Source organism: Ursus maritimus, unplaced genomic scaffold, assembly GCF_017311325.1.
Source record: "Ursus maritimus isolate PB19 unplaced genomic scaffold, ASM1731132v1 scaffold_24, whole genome shotgun sequence".
Taxonomy (NCBI): Eukaryota; Metazoa; Chordata; class Mammalia; order Carnivora; family Ursidae; genus Ursus; species Ursus maritimus.
The window spans coordinates 44,371,697-44,386,455 of NW_024424897.1; the positions used below are offsets into that span (position 1 = coordinate 44,371,697).

A 14,759-nucleotide genomic window follows, 5' to 3' on the forward strand; every position below is an offset into this window, starting at 1 on the left:
TCATCCCCCCAACCCCAGCACGGACCCTGGTTAAGAGCCCTGAATCTGGGCAAACATTTCTCATCTGTCATTTCTCAGTCCAATGATACATTTACAGTTAAAATTGTAATATTTCACTCAGAAATATCCAGGCAAAAATTTTGACCATTCATATCTTCGTTTCTGTCAGAAGCTTTATTTTTTCCTCATCAATGTTGTTTAAATATAAGAAAACGCTAGCTAAATAGATAAAGTAAATATCATTAGGCAAGAATAAATTCAGAATGGAAAAGGCAGAATAACAAGCTGTTATGCAGGAAGTCACCGTTGCAGAAACCTGGGTGCCGATATATGGAACCTCCCTGCACTTTGTGTGTGTGTGTGGGGGGGACAACTTCTTATGAACCTAGAATTATTTCCAAATAAAAAAATTTTTTTTAATTGAAATGAGATAGGGTGATTGGCTGGCTCAGTCCACAGAGCATGCCACTCTTGATCTCAGCATTGTGAGTTCAAGTCCTACGTTGGGCGTGGAGCCTACTAAAAAAAAAAAAAAGGAAAAGAGTTTTACTAAGATAAATTGTAAAAAGTTATTATGGATAAATTAATATATGAATAGTGGTTGCCTGTTCATTTTTTAAGCCAATTTGATATTAGCCAATTTAAAATTGGATACAAAGTTTAAAAATTCATGAAAATATTCCAAACAAGCAAAGCAGACATATTTGACTGAAAATTATTATGATGATTTTAAGTTAATTTTCCAAATGAATGAAAACAATGAAAAGAAAACACAAATTCCTAGAACAGACTCAAGGTTCACAAAAAACTCTGAATCGAGGCTGAAAATCAATGATCAAAGATGCTTAAAGCACAAAGAGTTGTCAAAAAGGCAGCCACTGGAGGGGGACGGCCAGGAAGTTACCTGCTTTATGTTTATACATAGAAACCCCCACGTGGGAAGATCATCAGCTTCAGTAGCCCTAGGCCCACTGTCTTCCTTTCCCATGATGGGAAGAAACCCCCCCCCCCATAGCGCCTGCAGGGAGAAGGACTGTGGGGCAGGGTCTTCTTTCTCTGCTCTCACTTCGTGTGGGGTCCTTTCAGAGACAGGGACCCAGCTAGAGCTGTCAAGAAACTGTTGAGGGCACCTGGCTGGCTCTGTCAGTGGAGCATGTGAATCTTGATCTCGGGGTTGTGAGTTCGAGCCCCACGTTGAGTGTAGAGATTACTTAAAAGTAAAATAAGAAAGAGAAGGAAGGAAGGAAGGAAGGAAGGAAGGAAGGAAGGAAGGAAGGGAGGAAGGGAGGAAGGGAGGAAGGAAGGGAGGAAGGAAACTGCTGAAACCACGCCGGCCATCATGGGAATTTCCTGCCACTGCACCGCTGTTCTTGGTGGAAGGGAAGGCAGAGAGCAGGGGTTGTGCCAGCTCCTTCACTCACCAGGTTGGTGATCCCAGTGACCTATTTTGAGAAAGTTTAAGGGGTCAGGAGAGCAGAGAACTGCTAGGAAAAAGTTCTGACTTCCTCTCCGGGTCTTTTGCAAATCAGTTCTTCTGAGCCTGAAGTTCCTGGGGGTGGGAAGGAAGTGATGGGCCCCCCAAGGTTGATCCCACTCTTCACCAAGGGTCATGTGGGATGGGGTCTTCCACTCAGGAGAAGGCAGCACAGGGCTGAGTTGGGAAAGAGCCCCCCCCCGGACTTAGAAGCACAGGCCCATTTCTACGTCTGTAACATGGGGGTTACAGTCAAATCTCCTCAGACGTGACACTTCCCAATTAGTTATGTGGCTGTGTCTCCCGGGGGGCTTAAAAAAAAAAAAATCAGAACTACTACCCAATTCCCTGGACTTAGGACAGGGAGTGGAGGAGGAGGAAACCTCTGCAAGAAGACGGGCTGCGGCCCGGCGGGAGCCACGTCAGCAGCTGAAGAGAGGCTGCGTGACGGATAAAGCGTCTCTGAGCGAGAGGCCGAGGGGGTGTGGGCCAGCGGAGGCGGCTCCTGACCCAGCCCGGGAAGGCCGACGCCAGTGCTGGGCCCAGCGTGGGGCCGGCAGGAGAGGAGAGGGGCCGGTAACCCGGCGGCATGATCACCTGTGAGGCCAGGAGGGCCGCTCTGTGGGGTGCTGGAGCAGAGCAGGAAGGCCAGAGGGACCGATCTGGGCTTGGGGGGCGGCTGGGAGGCCCGCAGTTCACAGCAGCTGCGCCTACGACAACCCCAGCGGGACACCAGTCCCCACCCATCTCCCCTCCGCGGGTGTGGAGCTGGGAGCCAAGTGGGGCCCACCCGGGTGGGTGTGAGCCCCTTTCCCATGAACTCAGGCCACAGCCGTCAGGGACACAGGTGAGGAGGCAAGCCTGCAGTGGCTTCTGGAAAGAAGGCTGCTGTGGAAATTCAGAAAAGCCTGTATCTTAGGCTCACAAAGTGCCAGACGCTCGGTGGCACTTTAAATGCCACAGATAAAAAGTGAGAGACTCTCCAGGTGGCAGGCGAGATGAGAGGTCAGGGACCTGGGGCCTCTGAGGCTCGGATGCCAGGATAAAGCATAAAAGCGCCTTGGAGACCCTGTGCCCCTGAGCGTGGACAGGCACGGCATCTGTGGACCAAGGCTCCGTGTGTGCCTGCAAGTGCAAAATGTCTCTTTCCCTATCGCACCCTCCTGTCTGTCCGTCTGCATCTTTCCCTGCCTCTGACTCTCCGGTGACCTGGTCGCCCCACAGGGTTGTGCTTCCCGTCTCCCAGAGACACTGCACACACGCACCTTTTGGGGTCTCACTCGGACTTCACCTTCCCTTGCCCACCCAGTCCATGACCCCAGCCCCGGCCAGGAGTCCCTTACTGGGCTTGTCCTGCCGGCCCCTCCTCACTGAGGAAGTCTTACTTGAAGATGATCCCTCGCATCTCTCTCTGGCTGGAGCGCCGCATCTCGATTTGTCGGCAGCCATGCGGAGGGCATCACCGTCCTGCCAGTGGCTGTCGCTGAACTCGGGCCGTGGAGGACTCGGGCTATGGAGCCGGTTCCCCGGGAGGCCTCCCACCTGGTTAGGCCCCGGGCCCTTGCCTTCCCTTCTTCCTTAGAGCCTGCCTCCTGGGGAAATGGTACTCACAGGGATGGAAGAGTTGCGTACATCTCTCGATTCCTCTCTTTCCTGAGGCCCTGAGAGGGAGCGGCAGAAGCTGTGGCTGGCAGGGCCCCCCTGAGACCCCTGGGCGAAAGAGGAGGTGCAGCACGGAGCTCAGCCAATTTGGAAAGCACTGTGACCCAAGCGGATTTTGCAGTGGTCGTGTCAAGTTCTGCCATTCAGGCGTGCCTTTAGTGTGCACACACAGAAATCCGTGACACAAAAGGCACAGCCTTCCCCACCCCGCCGGTGCTTAGAAACTCCCGGCTCTAATGAGAAATGAGAGCTGAAAGGAGAGAAACGGGGGGCAGGCCACATCAGTGCAGGCTGGAGCCGTATCGTGGAGGAGGCTGACCCACTTCTTTTGGAGGTAAGGGGCCTTGTGGACCAGCCCACTGAAATGCCACTTGAATTAGCCACTGCTACCTACACAGGGGTCCCCTTTGTCCTCCTCTCTCCCTCGTTACTCTCAACATGGCACCGTAGCTACTTGCTTGGCTTTCCCCTGGGGCATCCTCGGTCCCTTCACCTGGGGGATAGTTTAGGGCCAGAAACCTCCCTGAGTCCAGCGGCCCTTTGAATGAGACAGGCGAGGACAGTCTGAGGGACAAGGTACAGGTGGGCACGCCTTGCGCTGAGCCTCCCTTTTTTTCCTGCCTTTCTGATTGTGTGGTGAGTTATTTAGCCAACAATAGATGTTTATGTACATTTTTTAGAGCTTGTATTTATGAAGAGCCTGCAAAGGGGAGACCGAGAGATTTATTCCGAAAGCGCAGTGAGTTAAAAGGGACAATTAGGGGAGCAGAAAGAGATATCAAGCATGGAGCTGTAAAGGATATTTTAATGCACAATCAAAGGGTTCTTGAGATATTTTCCAAGTAGACAGAAGGTATAAGAAAATTGGCCCATTACAAGCTGATAGTGGGGGATTGGTGACACGGGGCGGAGTAACGGCTGACGTGCTAAACTCCTACTTGAGGAAGGTGAATCAGAAAGCCAGACTGGGGGGAGATGAGCCAGGCTGTCACCACGGCCAGGTCAGTAGGCTCAGCCACATGTGTTGGCCCGGACCCCACCAAACTGTACACACACCTCGGTCAATCGAAGGCCGTGCACGAAGAAACGCTGGCATCCTCTGGGTTGGTGTGGAGTAGGGCCCTGAGGAGCTGGGTCCCCGGACGGGACCTGGCTGGGGCCTGGAGGGGCAGCCTGGGGCGCTGGTGGGACTATGAGGGAAGACTAGCTGCCCGCTCCAGGGAGCTCTCCCAGCTAACTCGTCTCTCTGACCCCTGGGCCCTGCCTCTTGTCTTCCAAGAAGCTTTCCTGCCCCCCACCCCCCGGCTCTCTCAAACTTGCCAACAGGCCTTCTGGAACTGCATTCGCCACAGTGGCAGAGTGCTGGGTGATTAGTTAGGTGACAAGTAAACATTTGCTAAATGGGATTCTTGGCTCCCTGGTAATGAACAGCCCCTAGCAGGAGAAAAAAGGGGGAGATGCTATCTGGAGGGTTCTAAGGATTGCTGATGGTCAGCCGAAGTGGGCACAGGTAGAGGTGGCCATGCCCAGAAGCAGGGGAGGGGCTGAGGGCTGAGCCCTGCATGGATGGGAAAGGAGGAAGCACGGGAGACAAAACGGCTATGGGATACCTTCCGGGCTTGGAAGCAGCAGGTGTCTGGGAATGGGACTGTGGCCCAGGCAGATTTCCAGGGAGCGCTCCAGCATGCTGGCACGAGGGAAGGATCTGGCTGAGCAGAAGAGACAAGTTAGGATGATGAAACCCACTGTTGAGGAACATTGGCAAGCACACCACGAGTGGGGGACACGTGCTCAGAGAGACGCTGGGGTGTGGGGTGGGGAAGAGGACCGCAGATGGGGCCATACCTCCACTGCAGAGTCAAGTCCCAGTCCCTGAGGAGGATTCCCCTCAACCTTCCCCTTGCCAGGCTCGCCTCTCACACCTCCCCCGACAGGATTCCCAGTCCTCAACTCACAGCTCTTTGCTGGTACCCCAAACCAGCATGGTGCTGCTGTAACCCTCCAGCCTTCTGCCTTGAATACTCCCCACACTCTTTTTTGGCCACCTCCTCATCTTGTTAGAGCCATTGGGTGTCACCTCCCGCTGGAAGTCCTCCTGGACTGTCCTCACCCCAGCTGACTTTCTCATAATGAGGGGGGCACTAACAGGGGCACCAATCTCATACCTGTTTCCACATCTAGGCCTTGCACTCCTTATAGGAGGGTCACATCTTTCCACTTTTATGTCCTCAGAGCCTGTGCCAGTGGCTGGCACATGTAGGCCTTTGATCAGCCCTTGTTGAACGAAGGGTAAGGAGGCAACTAAGCTCTGGAGCCAAGGGAAGAGCTTCTGTGGAGAGCCACCAGTGGCCACCCAATCCCTCCCACAGGCCAACCCCCGCCCCCCAGAGTGGACCAATGAGTGGCAGGAGGGGAGAGAGGGAGAGGAGGAGATGGCTCTCTCCCAGGGCGCAGGAGAAGAGCCAGCGAAGATGGCAGAGGGGCTGGCCCCGTTCGGAACAAAGGAACTGGGGAGGGGGACAGGATTCCCAGGGGCAAGAACCCACGTGTCCGGGCCCTGACCCACCCAGAAGGGATGCTGTGTCTGGTGACCAGAGATGTCTAACCGCTGGCTTGTGAACTTGCTCTGGTGCTTTGGGCAACGCTGTCATCATTCCTGCGTAGCATGGGAGCTGCTGAGTGGCAAGTGACGTCGTCCACAATGGAGCCGTTTTCATCCCCTCTACCTCTTAGAGGAAAAAGCTGCTAAAAATACACCTGCCATCCCGGGCCCCTCTGCCTCGCCTCTGATAACAGTCGGCTCCAGAGACGGTGCCGCACTTGACGGAAGCGCATCATTTATAAGACATTAGCATTTCTCGTACTGACATTTCACTTCCATATTACAGGACTTACTGAGTCTTCTAAAAAAATTTAATAAAGTGCTGGGACTCTTGATTTTCCCACTGAGGGCTTTGCTGTCTAACGTTGGAAATGAAATCCACAACAGGACAACATCCTCGGGTTCTCGGGGACAGCTGGGCCCTGGCACCAGCCTGGGCGAGAGCAGGCAGGTCACCGGAGAGCGCACGCTTTGCTCTGCCATCCCTGAACTCCGTTAGTGCGGGCTTCAAGCCTCGTACTGAGGAAGACTTGTTCAGTTGCGTCTGCAAACCCAGCCCTCCCCTCTAGCTGGAGAACTGCCTCATTTCTCTGAAGCAGGAGAGACAGGTGTAGCCTCCAGACCCTCTCTGCTGCCCTCTGGGTGGGTCCCTGGCCTCCTGGAAACCCCTCTGGGCCCCAGGAACCGGCAGCTTCCTTCCAGTCACTCCTGAGCCCCTAAGAATCAACAGCTCGGCTGCTGCGGATAAGGCTCTTGGGAACAGGCCAGGAAGGATCCAGGACCAGCCTGCTCCAGGGAGAGCCGCGGAGATTAGGCCGACCCCGCACAGCCAGGGTGTGGGAAGTGAGTCATGTTTTGTGAGGGTGAGGGAAGAACCACAGAACAGAGAACAAGTGTGCGTGTGTGTGTTCGCACGCGTGTGCACACATGCATCCCAGTGAGTCAGTGTGCCCCTGCCCCATATGGCTTCTCCCGCCAACAAACGTGCTGTGCCCAGCCAGGCTCGCCCACCCCACAAAAGCCCGCGATCTGTCACCACTTTGGGAATGCAGGGTTAGGAAATGAGAAACAGGGTTCTTGTCCAAGAGAAATGTTTTTATTATTATTATTTTTCTCTCTTAATTGAATTCGCTGTTTCTTGCTCCTCACACACATCCTCTCTGGTGGGGAATTCAGGTTGGTGCAAAGCTCAGAGGAGACTGTGCCTGCCGAGGCCCTGGCCGACAGCATGGCCAACCTTGACCGGAGCCACTGTCCCCTATCTGGGCTTGCCTGTTCCATGCCCTGCACGTCCCCACTCCTGACCCCTGAGTCTGGCCCCCTTCCCCACCTCTGCCCGTCCCTGGGCATCTTCAGAAGGGCCAGGAGGGAGGGGGGCCTCCATAATGCAGAAGTGCCTGAGATGGTTCTTGAAATGCCCTCTTTGTTCCCCTTCTGCTAAGGCCACCTGATGCTTTCCCTCCTGCCACCTATACAGGACCCTTGCTGGGATGGCCATCAAAGAGCCTCAAGGAAAAATTCAGCAGCTGAGCCGTGCTGGAGGCCTGGGCTCATGCCCGGAGTCTCCCTGGCCTGTCCAGACCATTGCTGGCAAAAACGCTAGGCTGACGACACTGCCCAGCCTGTTGGGCTAACACTGTGGATGCTGCCTGCCCGTCGGCAAAAAAGACCCAGAGCCCCTTCCGTCCTCTTCTCCATCAAGCCCGTCCCCAGGGCCTGGCTCCCTGATGTCCAATGAGCCGCTTCTTGCCCTGACGACACCTAAGACAGTGAGGGTGACGGGGTGCTCTGGGGCGGCAGCCGGACTCGTGTTGCATATAAAAAGAAGGTGATGTACTAAACGTTGAAGAAGCCTGGTCCCCTGAAGTGATTCTTGCCGCCTGCCCTTCTTCCCCCTCGCCCTCCCACTGACCCTTTGCCGTAGGCCCTGGCAAGCCCAGTTACAACCAGGACTACTGTTGCCAGGTTGGGATTCTAGACAAAAACCCTATGACTCTTTTCTTGCTAGAAATTACCAATACAATCCTTAGTTCAACAGATATAGTTTTCCATATAGTTTATAAACATGAGAAGACCTACAGTCTGGTAGGGGAGTGGGGCGGGGCCTGTGCATCTGTGTGTATACATATGGAGAGGGTGTGTATATATATAAGTGGACAGAGTGATAAAACTGCACCTCGTGTCAGAACCTCACTGCACTTGATGCATTTCTGAATGTCAGCCTCTGATGATCTTTCCTTTGGTAACTGGTTCTTGGAGCCCAGCAGCTGGGCCTGGGTCTGCCAGGGTTGCCTGAGACATCAGGAATGAGAGGCGTTACCCCCGAGGGAGGGACTGAGGACTGGAGTGAGGGCAGGTTGACTCTGTGGCCTCAGGCAAGAGCCAAAATGCCACCTGCTCCTGGGCTCCCAGATGGCTGGGCCACCCAGCCTCCTGGGTGAGTCTCGTCTGTTCTCCTCTGAGTCCTGCTTCCTCCAGGTATGGCAGGGGCCCTTCAGACCTCTCCAATGACCGGGATTCCACAGAGCCCAGCTCCTGTGGCGCGCTGTCCCGTGTGGTCAATGAAGGATTCATTTTGCGTGCTTTAACCGCCTTGCTGGATGGATGCTGTCCGCGGGCGCTCGGCAGGGCCTGGCTGGGACAGCTGGGTGTGACGCGCTAATCCCGTCCCGCTTTGGGGCTGTACACTTTGGGTTTATAATCCACCGGGCAGGGCCCAGACAGCAGCCGAAGACTTTACCAGCCTCTGCCTGAAACCCAGCAGATCCTCCACTTGTTAAAAAAAAGAAAAGAGATTCTGTTCCTTGGTGGACACGTGGCAGTGCTGGGTGCAGGCTCCCCAGGTTCTCAGCGGAGAGTGACCACCAGCCCCAGTATCCAGGCCAGGAGGGAGGCTCCCAGAGAACTGCCCGAGGAGGCCTGCTGCACCCCGCTGGGGGCGCGGATGGGGGTCCTGCGGGCACACTTGCCCTTCCTCTTGGGCCGCGCCGTGGGCATGATGTCAAAGCTGAACTTGTGCTGGTAGTCAGGGGCGTAGTCCTGCAGCTCGTGGGCCTGCTTCCCGGTGCCCGCCTTGGACACCTGGTTGCGATTCCTGTGGCTGGTGCAGTTCTTGCCCGGCTTCCTGTAGCCTGGGCGGGAGCCGGGCAGGTGGCCATGCGGGTGGCCCTTGTCCCTGGCAGGGCCGCGGGGCGGGTAGTGCTCCTTGCGGGCGGCCCTGTCGGTGGTGGTGAGCGTGTGTGACTTGATCTGGTGCGGGGAGGCTGGCCCCGTGCAGTTCCGGAAGTCCTCGGCCCTCAGCAGCTTCAGGTCCTGGCCTTGCCGCGCCTCGGGGGACACGCAGGGGACGGCGGAGCTGGAGCCGCGGAATCTCCGCAGCCATTCCCACAGGGAGTGCGCCCGGCAGCCACAGTCCCAAGCATTCCCGTTGAGGCGGAGGAACTCCAGGGCTCCCAGGGGTGCCAGGCAGTCGCCCTGCAGCTCCGAGAGACTGTTGTTGAAGAGAAAGAGGGTGGTCAGCCTGCGGAGGTCGTGGAAAGCCTTGTGGTGGACCCACTGCAGCTGGTTCTCGTGCAGCAGCAGCCGGTCCAAGTTCACCAGCCCCCGGAACGTGTCCTGGCCCAGGCTCCAGAGCTTGTTGCCATGGAGAAACAGGTGGCTGAGGTTGACCAGGTCCACAAAGGTGTCGTCCTGCAGGTACTCGATGCGATTGTCCTGCAGGTAGAGGTACTGCAGGCTGTGCAGTCCGCCGAAGATGCCCGCCGGCAGCGCGCTGAGCCCGCACTTGTAGAGGTAGAGCGCGTGGAGCCTCACCAGGCCCTGGAAGGTCTCTGGCGCCAGCGTCCGCAGCTGCCGGTTGTCGCCGAGGTCCAGCTCCTCCAGGTGCACGAAGCCCTCGAAGGTGTTGGGGTCGATGAAGGTGATGTTGTTGGAGTAGATCCACAGGGTGACCATAGCGGGGCTGAAGTGGCCCTGCTGGAGGAGGGTGATGCGGTTGTTCTGCAGGAAGATGCGTTCGCTGTCCTCCGGGATGCCCTCGGGGATGGCGGCGAAGTTGTGCGCCTGGCAGCTGACCGTCATGGGTGCCGGGTAGCACACGCAGTCCCGCGGGCAGCCGCCGCCCAGGGGCAGCTCCCCGGCCAGCAGCAGCAGCAACAGTTGCACACAGCACCCTGGCGGGGGGAGAGAGAGCACAGCCAGGTCAGCGTCGGCCAGGGGAGGCGGGGACGGACGGGCTGCGGGGCTGGTGGGCGCGCCACCCGCCTCGCCCGGGCTCTGTCCTGGGCTGTGCCCAACTCGGTCTGGGATGGCAGCCCCCTGGGGGAGGCTCCTGCAGGGAGGAAGGCTGGGGTCGGGCCCAAGCGGGGCCCCCACCCGGCGTGAGATAACACTCTGGCTCTCCACCCCTGCGGGAGGGTTCTATCCCCCGGCCCGGGCTGCGAGGAGAGCTCGGGGCCGCGCTCCGGAAACGCTCCGTACGCTCAGTCCCGCCCCTAAACCCTAGCCCCGCCCCCAGGCTCGGCAGGCCGTGCTGGGGTGGGGGTCACAACCCATGGATACGGTGCCCAGGCTCCGGTTCCTGTCTCAGCTCTGTCACTTCCTCCCATAACAGCACATGGACAGGCAGTGATTCACACTCCTGGCCTAACAAAGTAAATACATGGAGGCCTGAAGAGTCCTTTTATGTATTCTTAATAACAAAGCATGCATGCAAGACACCAAAGTTCATCTCAAAAGATGTCTCATTTACGGTGCCTTCTGTCCTCAAATACGTCACAGCTCTCTGTGCCTCAGTTTCCTCATTTCTAAATAGTAGTAGTTTTTCCCTGAGGAGCCGTGAGGATGTGCTAAGGGGCCATGTGTGTGAAGGACTGGGGGAGACACCAGGGCTGCCTGGCTTTGGGGCCCCGAGGCACTGCCAGAGTGAGGCTGGCAGCCCCCCCCCCATGGGGTCCATCTTCTGGCCCCTCTGGTCTCCGCACCTCACTCCCAGACTGGGTGCTCCCCGGCCATGGTTGCAGACCAGGCCTTGCCTCTCGACTGTCCGAAGCATTTCCTCTGTAGCTTCCCTCTAATTGGGCATTAATTAGGCATTCGTTAATGGATCCTTAAAATAATTTATTTTCGGATGTGTCCAGCCTGTGGTCGGATAATAGCCCCGTGCTCATTATCGGAGCAGCCTCATTATAGGCGATCATCATTACCTGCCTTTTTCCAGGGTCGCAGCTGCCCCAGGCTGCCTGGCAGGCGCCGGTGTGCAAGGACAGGCTCCAGGCCGGTAGACCCCCACCCCACGGGGCCGGGCAGCCATCGTCCCTGCCCGGCATTGGCCTCTTGCCTGTCCCTTCCAGCTTGTCCAGCCGGGCCTCTCGGGAGAAGCCGGGGCCTGGGGCAGCTCAGCTGATTCCTGCTGTCAGCTCTGCCCAAAGCATGTAGAAAGGACCAAGACTCCCGGCCACTCTCAGACCGGCCTGCTCCCAGCCTCACCCGGGCCACTAGGCCCTGCTCCCAGGCCTGCCGCCCGCCTAGCCTCCTGGCCAGTCCCGGGCAGGCTTAGCCACCACTGTCACCCCCTCATTCCTGGCAGAAACGGCATCGTAAATAAGTGACAGTTCCCAGCTGTTGGGAGTTATGGGCTCCCAGAGAGTGGCAGCTGCTTCCCGTCCCCCTGTAATCACCCGGCTTCCACCAAACGTTTCCAACATAAAAATCATCGCATATAATTTCGTTTTTGCATAATTGGGTTCGGTTGCGATTTCAGAGCAATTATGACCTCGGTGGTGGCGGCGGCGGTGGCGGTGACGGTGCAGCTGTGAGGACCTTTCCGGGCCGGGCCACGCTCCATGTGGTTCCTGCAGTGTCTTGAGCCATCTCGACCACTGGACAGCCCGCAGGCTAAGCCCAAGGCTGGTGCCCCCTCAGCCTCCGTTTCCCTTTCTATAACGTGGGTAGGAGATGATCGCTTTGCCAGCGTGCCCCACGGGGAGGCTTGGGTCTGACCTCCAGGCCCCCACTGCCCACCTCAGTCTGGCAGGGGGTCCCAGCTGTACAGGGGGAAGCAAGAGTGTGAGGGGCTAGGAGCCTGGACCCCCAAGCCCCAGCTGACTCTCAGGGAGCCTGCCAGGTGGCTTGAGCCTCCAAAAGCCAGGGGTGGGAGGAGGGCCCAACCCACACTGGCTGTAGCTTCCACAGAGACTGATACCCCTTTCCCGAAACTCTCTCGGCTGGCACTCCTCACCCCTGCCCAGGCTGCCGTCTCCCAGGAAGCTCGCCTCAGGGCAGCAGCCCTCCCCTTGCCATCTCGGGGGAGCCCAGGGTGCCCCTCCCAGCTCAAGGGCATGCACAGCGCTCACCGTGCTGAAGCGGACCAGGCCATGGCCATGAATTGGTGCTTGTGGGACCCACGGTGCCACACCAGACCCTGGGGGGTGGGTGCTGCAAAGAACAAGGCTTTCCCTGTCCTTAATGTCTGGCAGCGGAGAGACACTGACCGTGGGGGCAGGGGTAAGCTGTGGCAGGCTCAGCACTAATACCACTCGACATTTGTGCAGCTTACGAAGTTTACAAAGCGCTTCCGCTTGCGCTCCTCTGATCCTCAGCATTACTGTGCGGTGGAAGGGGGTTCTCCTGCCCCCTGACCTGGATCGGGGCACACAACCCTTCCACCTGCTATTGTGCTGTGTCTCCCTAAGGCCCCGGGCTGCGCTTCTCTAAAGTGTCCCCAGAGAAGCTGGGGGCCCCAAGGAGAGCCCTGATCTTCCTCAGACAGGTGCCCCAGGGAATGTCGGGGCATAGGGAAACCAGGCAGAGACCCCAGCTTGGGTGAAAAAAACAAATGCCCAACAATCTAAGCAGGGGCCGAGCAGCCAGCATGTGAACACACTTCGGCAGGTGTGTGGGGTAAAGGCAGGACCTAGGGCAGGAGCCCCCCATGTCCTTCCTATGAGAGGGGCCCAGAAGGAGGCAGGGACCCCAGCCAACCACTTGGAGCTGCTCTCCATCCATCAGTGCTGCCCAGATGCCGGGGATCCAGGCCAGGGAAGCTGCCCTTACACCAACCCTGCCTCCTTCCACTGGGCACTGGAGTGGGTCTCGGCTGCATCTGCTTCTCCACCCTGGAAGCTGGCCCCATCTCCAAGGCCCTGGACCAGCCCTCCCACCCAAACTCACCTGCCTCTGGCACCCCTGCCCGAGCCAGTGGGAGCTCTGGTCCTGTGCGTCACCCTGCCGGGGTTTCTTCCCAGGGAGGCTGGCACTTCGTTGCTGCAGCTCCTCCTGTGCCCCCTCTGTGTGCCAGTGGGAACCCCGACCCCGCTGATTGCCTGATTAACGTACTAACGGTGAAGCGGGTGTCTTTGCCGTGCACTTTACGATCGCCAGTTAGCAGCCCTGCTCCATGGAGGAGCCTTGCACCCCCTCCATCTGCCTCCTCAGCCCTCTCCTGGGTGGGACAGGGCTTGCTCTGCTTGAGGGGGCTGAAGACAGCAAGGCTGGGCCTCGTCCCCCCGTCCTCAGGCTCTCCTCCTCTCCTCCAGGGGCATGCACCTGACTGATGCTTGGCTACTCCCAAACCTCCTGGCTTCCCACACATCTGAGCTCACCTGAGGCTCCCCAGCCTCATTCATTCCTTCCTCCCTCCATTCAGCTCTTGCCCTGAGTCTTGCAGTGTCCAATGTGCTAGGTAGGGAGGAGCCCGGGGATGAACTGGGCAAGCCCTCACGGGTACATTAGCAGATAGGGGGGCCCCCAATCCCAGGCAGTCTGGTCAGCTGCTGGGGCCCAGAGTAGGCACCCAAGGGTGTGTGTGTAAGGGGAAGCTCAGGGAAGGTCCCTGCCGCCCCTGGGCCACCTCCTCCACGAAGCCTTCTGCTCCCCTGCTAGCACAGAGAATACACGGTAGAGATTGTGTTGTTTACATGTCCTCCTTCCTGCAAATCCCAAAACCCTTCACCTGCAGGGCAGGGACCTGTGGCAGAGGGGGTGAGTGGCTGGAGCATGGGCAGTGCCTCACCCCGTCTACTCAGCACCCCCCGATGTGCTTATGAATGGCTGTGTGGGGCTGGACCTGGCCGGATGGGTGGGAAGGGCATAACAGGCAGAAGGGACAACATATGCAAGGCGCCGAGATGGGGAAACAGGCAGTGTGCCCTCACCTTACCCCAGACCCCTCTTCTCTCAGCCTCTGAGTAGCTAGAGCTCCCAAAGAAGCTGTAACACCAGCTCTGCGAGGCTGGGGAGACCCAGGCCTGGGAAGGCCAGAGAGGCCACCAGTGGGACCAGCACTGACAGGACCTCTGCTCCAGTCCCAGGCCAGACAGAGCGGCAGGGGTCCTGCAGCTTCCCCACCTTGGAATCAGGAGGGAGCTAACCGAGGAGGACTCAGTCCTAAAGAACACTCTGAGTTCTTTACATGGAATCCTCACACCACCGCGCCATCGCAGAGCTGAACTGAGGCACACGGCGGGGAAGAGGCTGGTGAGGCCACACGACTGGTGAAGAGGTTGACGGAACAGGCCTCACCCCCTGACTTCAAATCCAGGAGCTCCAAGTTGCCTGGGGCAGGCAGGGCATCCTCATGGGAGGGAGGGCTGCTCAGCCCTCCCTGGCCCCAAGATCTCAGACCTCCCCCTGACCACCTCTCCCCACGCCTGCGCAGGGACAGCCCCAGGGACTGGAATCCCCTGAAGGCCCCCAGGCAGGTCCGTGGGGCTCTGTGAGCCTCAGAGACTCGTCAGCCATGTGGCCAGTCCTTCTGGCTCTGCAGCCCACCCTCCCTCTGCACAGGGCCGGGCTCCCCCACCCTCCTGCCCCAGCCTCGCCAGCGGCTCTTCTCTGAGCCAATCAATGCTAACCAAATGGCTCTGCCGGTCAGATAACAGCCTTGGGCCAGGCCGGCTGCGCTCACAGAGCTACTGGCGCCCCAGGCCACTTGGCACCGTCCCTCCATGCCACACCCAAGCGCAGGCCGTTTCCTGTAGCATCCCCCCACCCCAGCCTGGCCCAGCCCGGAGAGGCTGGGCT

General features: G+C 58.1%; 1 protein-coding gene across 1 annotated transcript; it reads right to left on the minus strand.

The window, feature by feature from the left end:
* Positions 1 to 6,815: 6,815 nt before the first annotated feature.
* RTN4RL1 (reticulon 4 receptor like 1) lies at positions 6,816 to 11,609 on the minus strand. Its single transcript, XM_008695538.2, has 2 exons — positions 11,512 to 11,609; positions 6,816 to 10,068 (listed from the first exon to the last, which is right to left on the minus strand). Exons 1-2 carry the CDS (start codon positions 11,607 to 11,609, stop codon positions 8,586 to 8,588), a joined length of 1,581 nt encoding a protein of 526 aa, XP_008693760.2. The 3' UTR covers positions 6,816 to 8,585.
* Between the last annotated feature and the right edge of the window lie 3,150 nt (positions 11,610 to 14,759).

What these genes read in the sequence shown, in the direction of transcription:
- RTN4RL1 (XM_008695538.2), bottom strand. Translation starts at nt 11,609, where the DNA reads ATGGCTCAAGACACTGCAGGAACCACATGGAGCGTGGCCCGGCCCGGA. An exon ending in CCGCCGCCGCCACCACCGAG is followed by an intron (nt 10,069 to 11,511) that starts GTCATAATTGCT and finishes TCCTCCCTGCAG; the next exon opens with GAGCCTCCCCCAGGGGGCTG.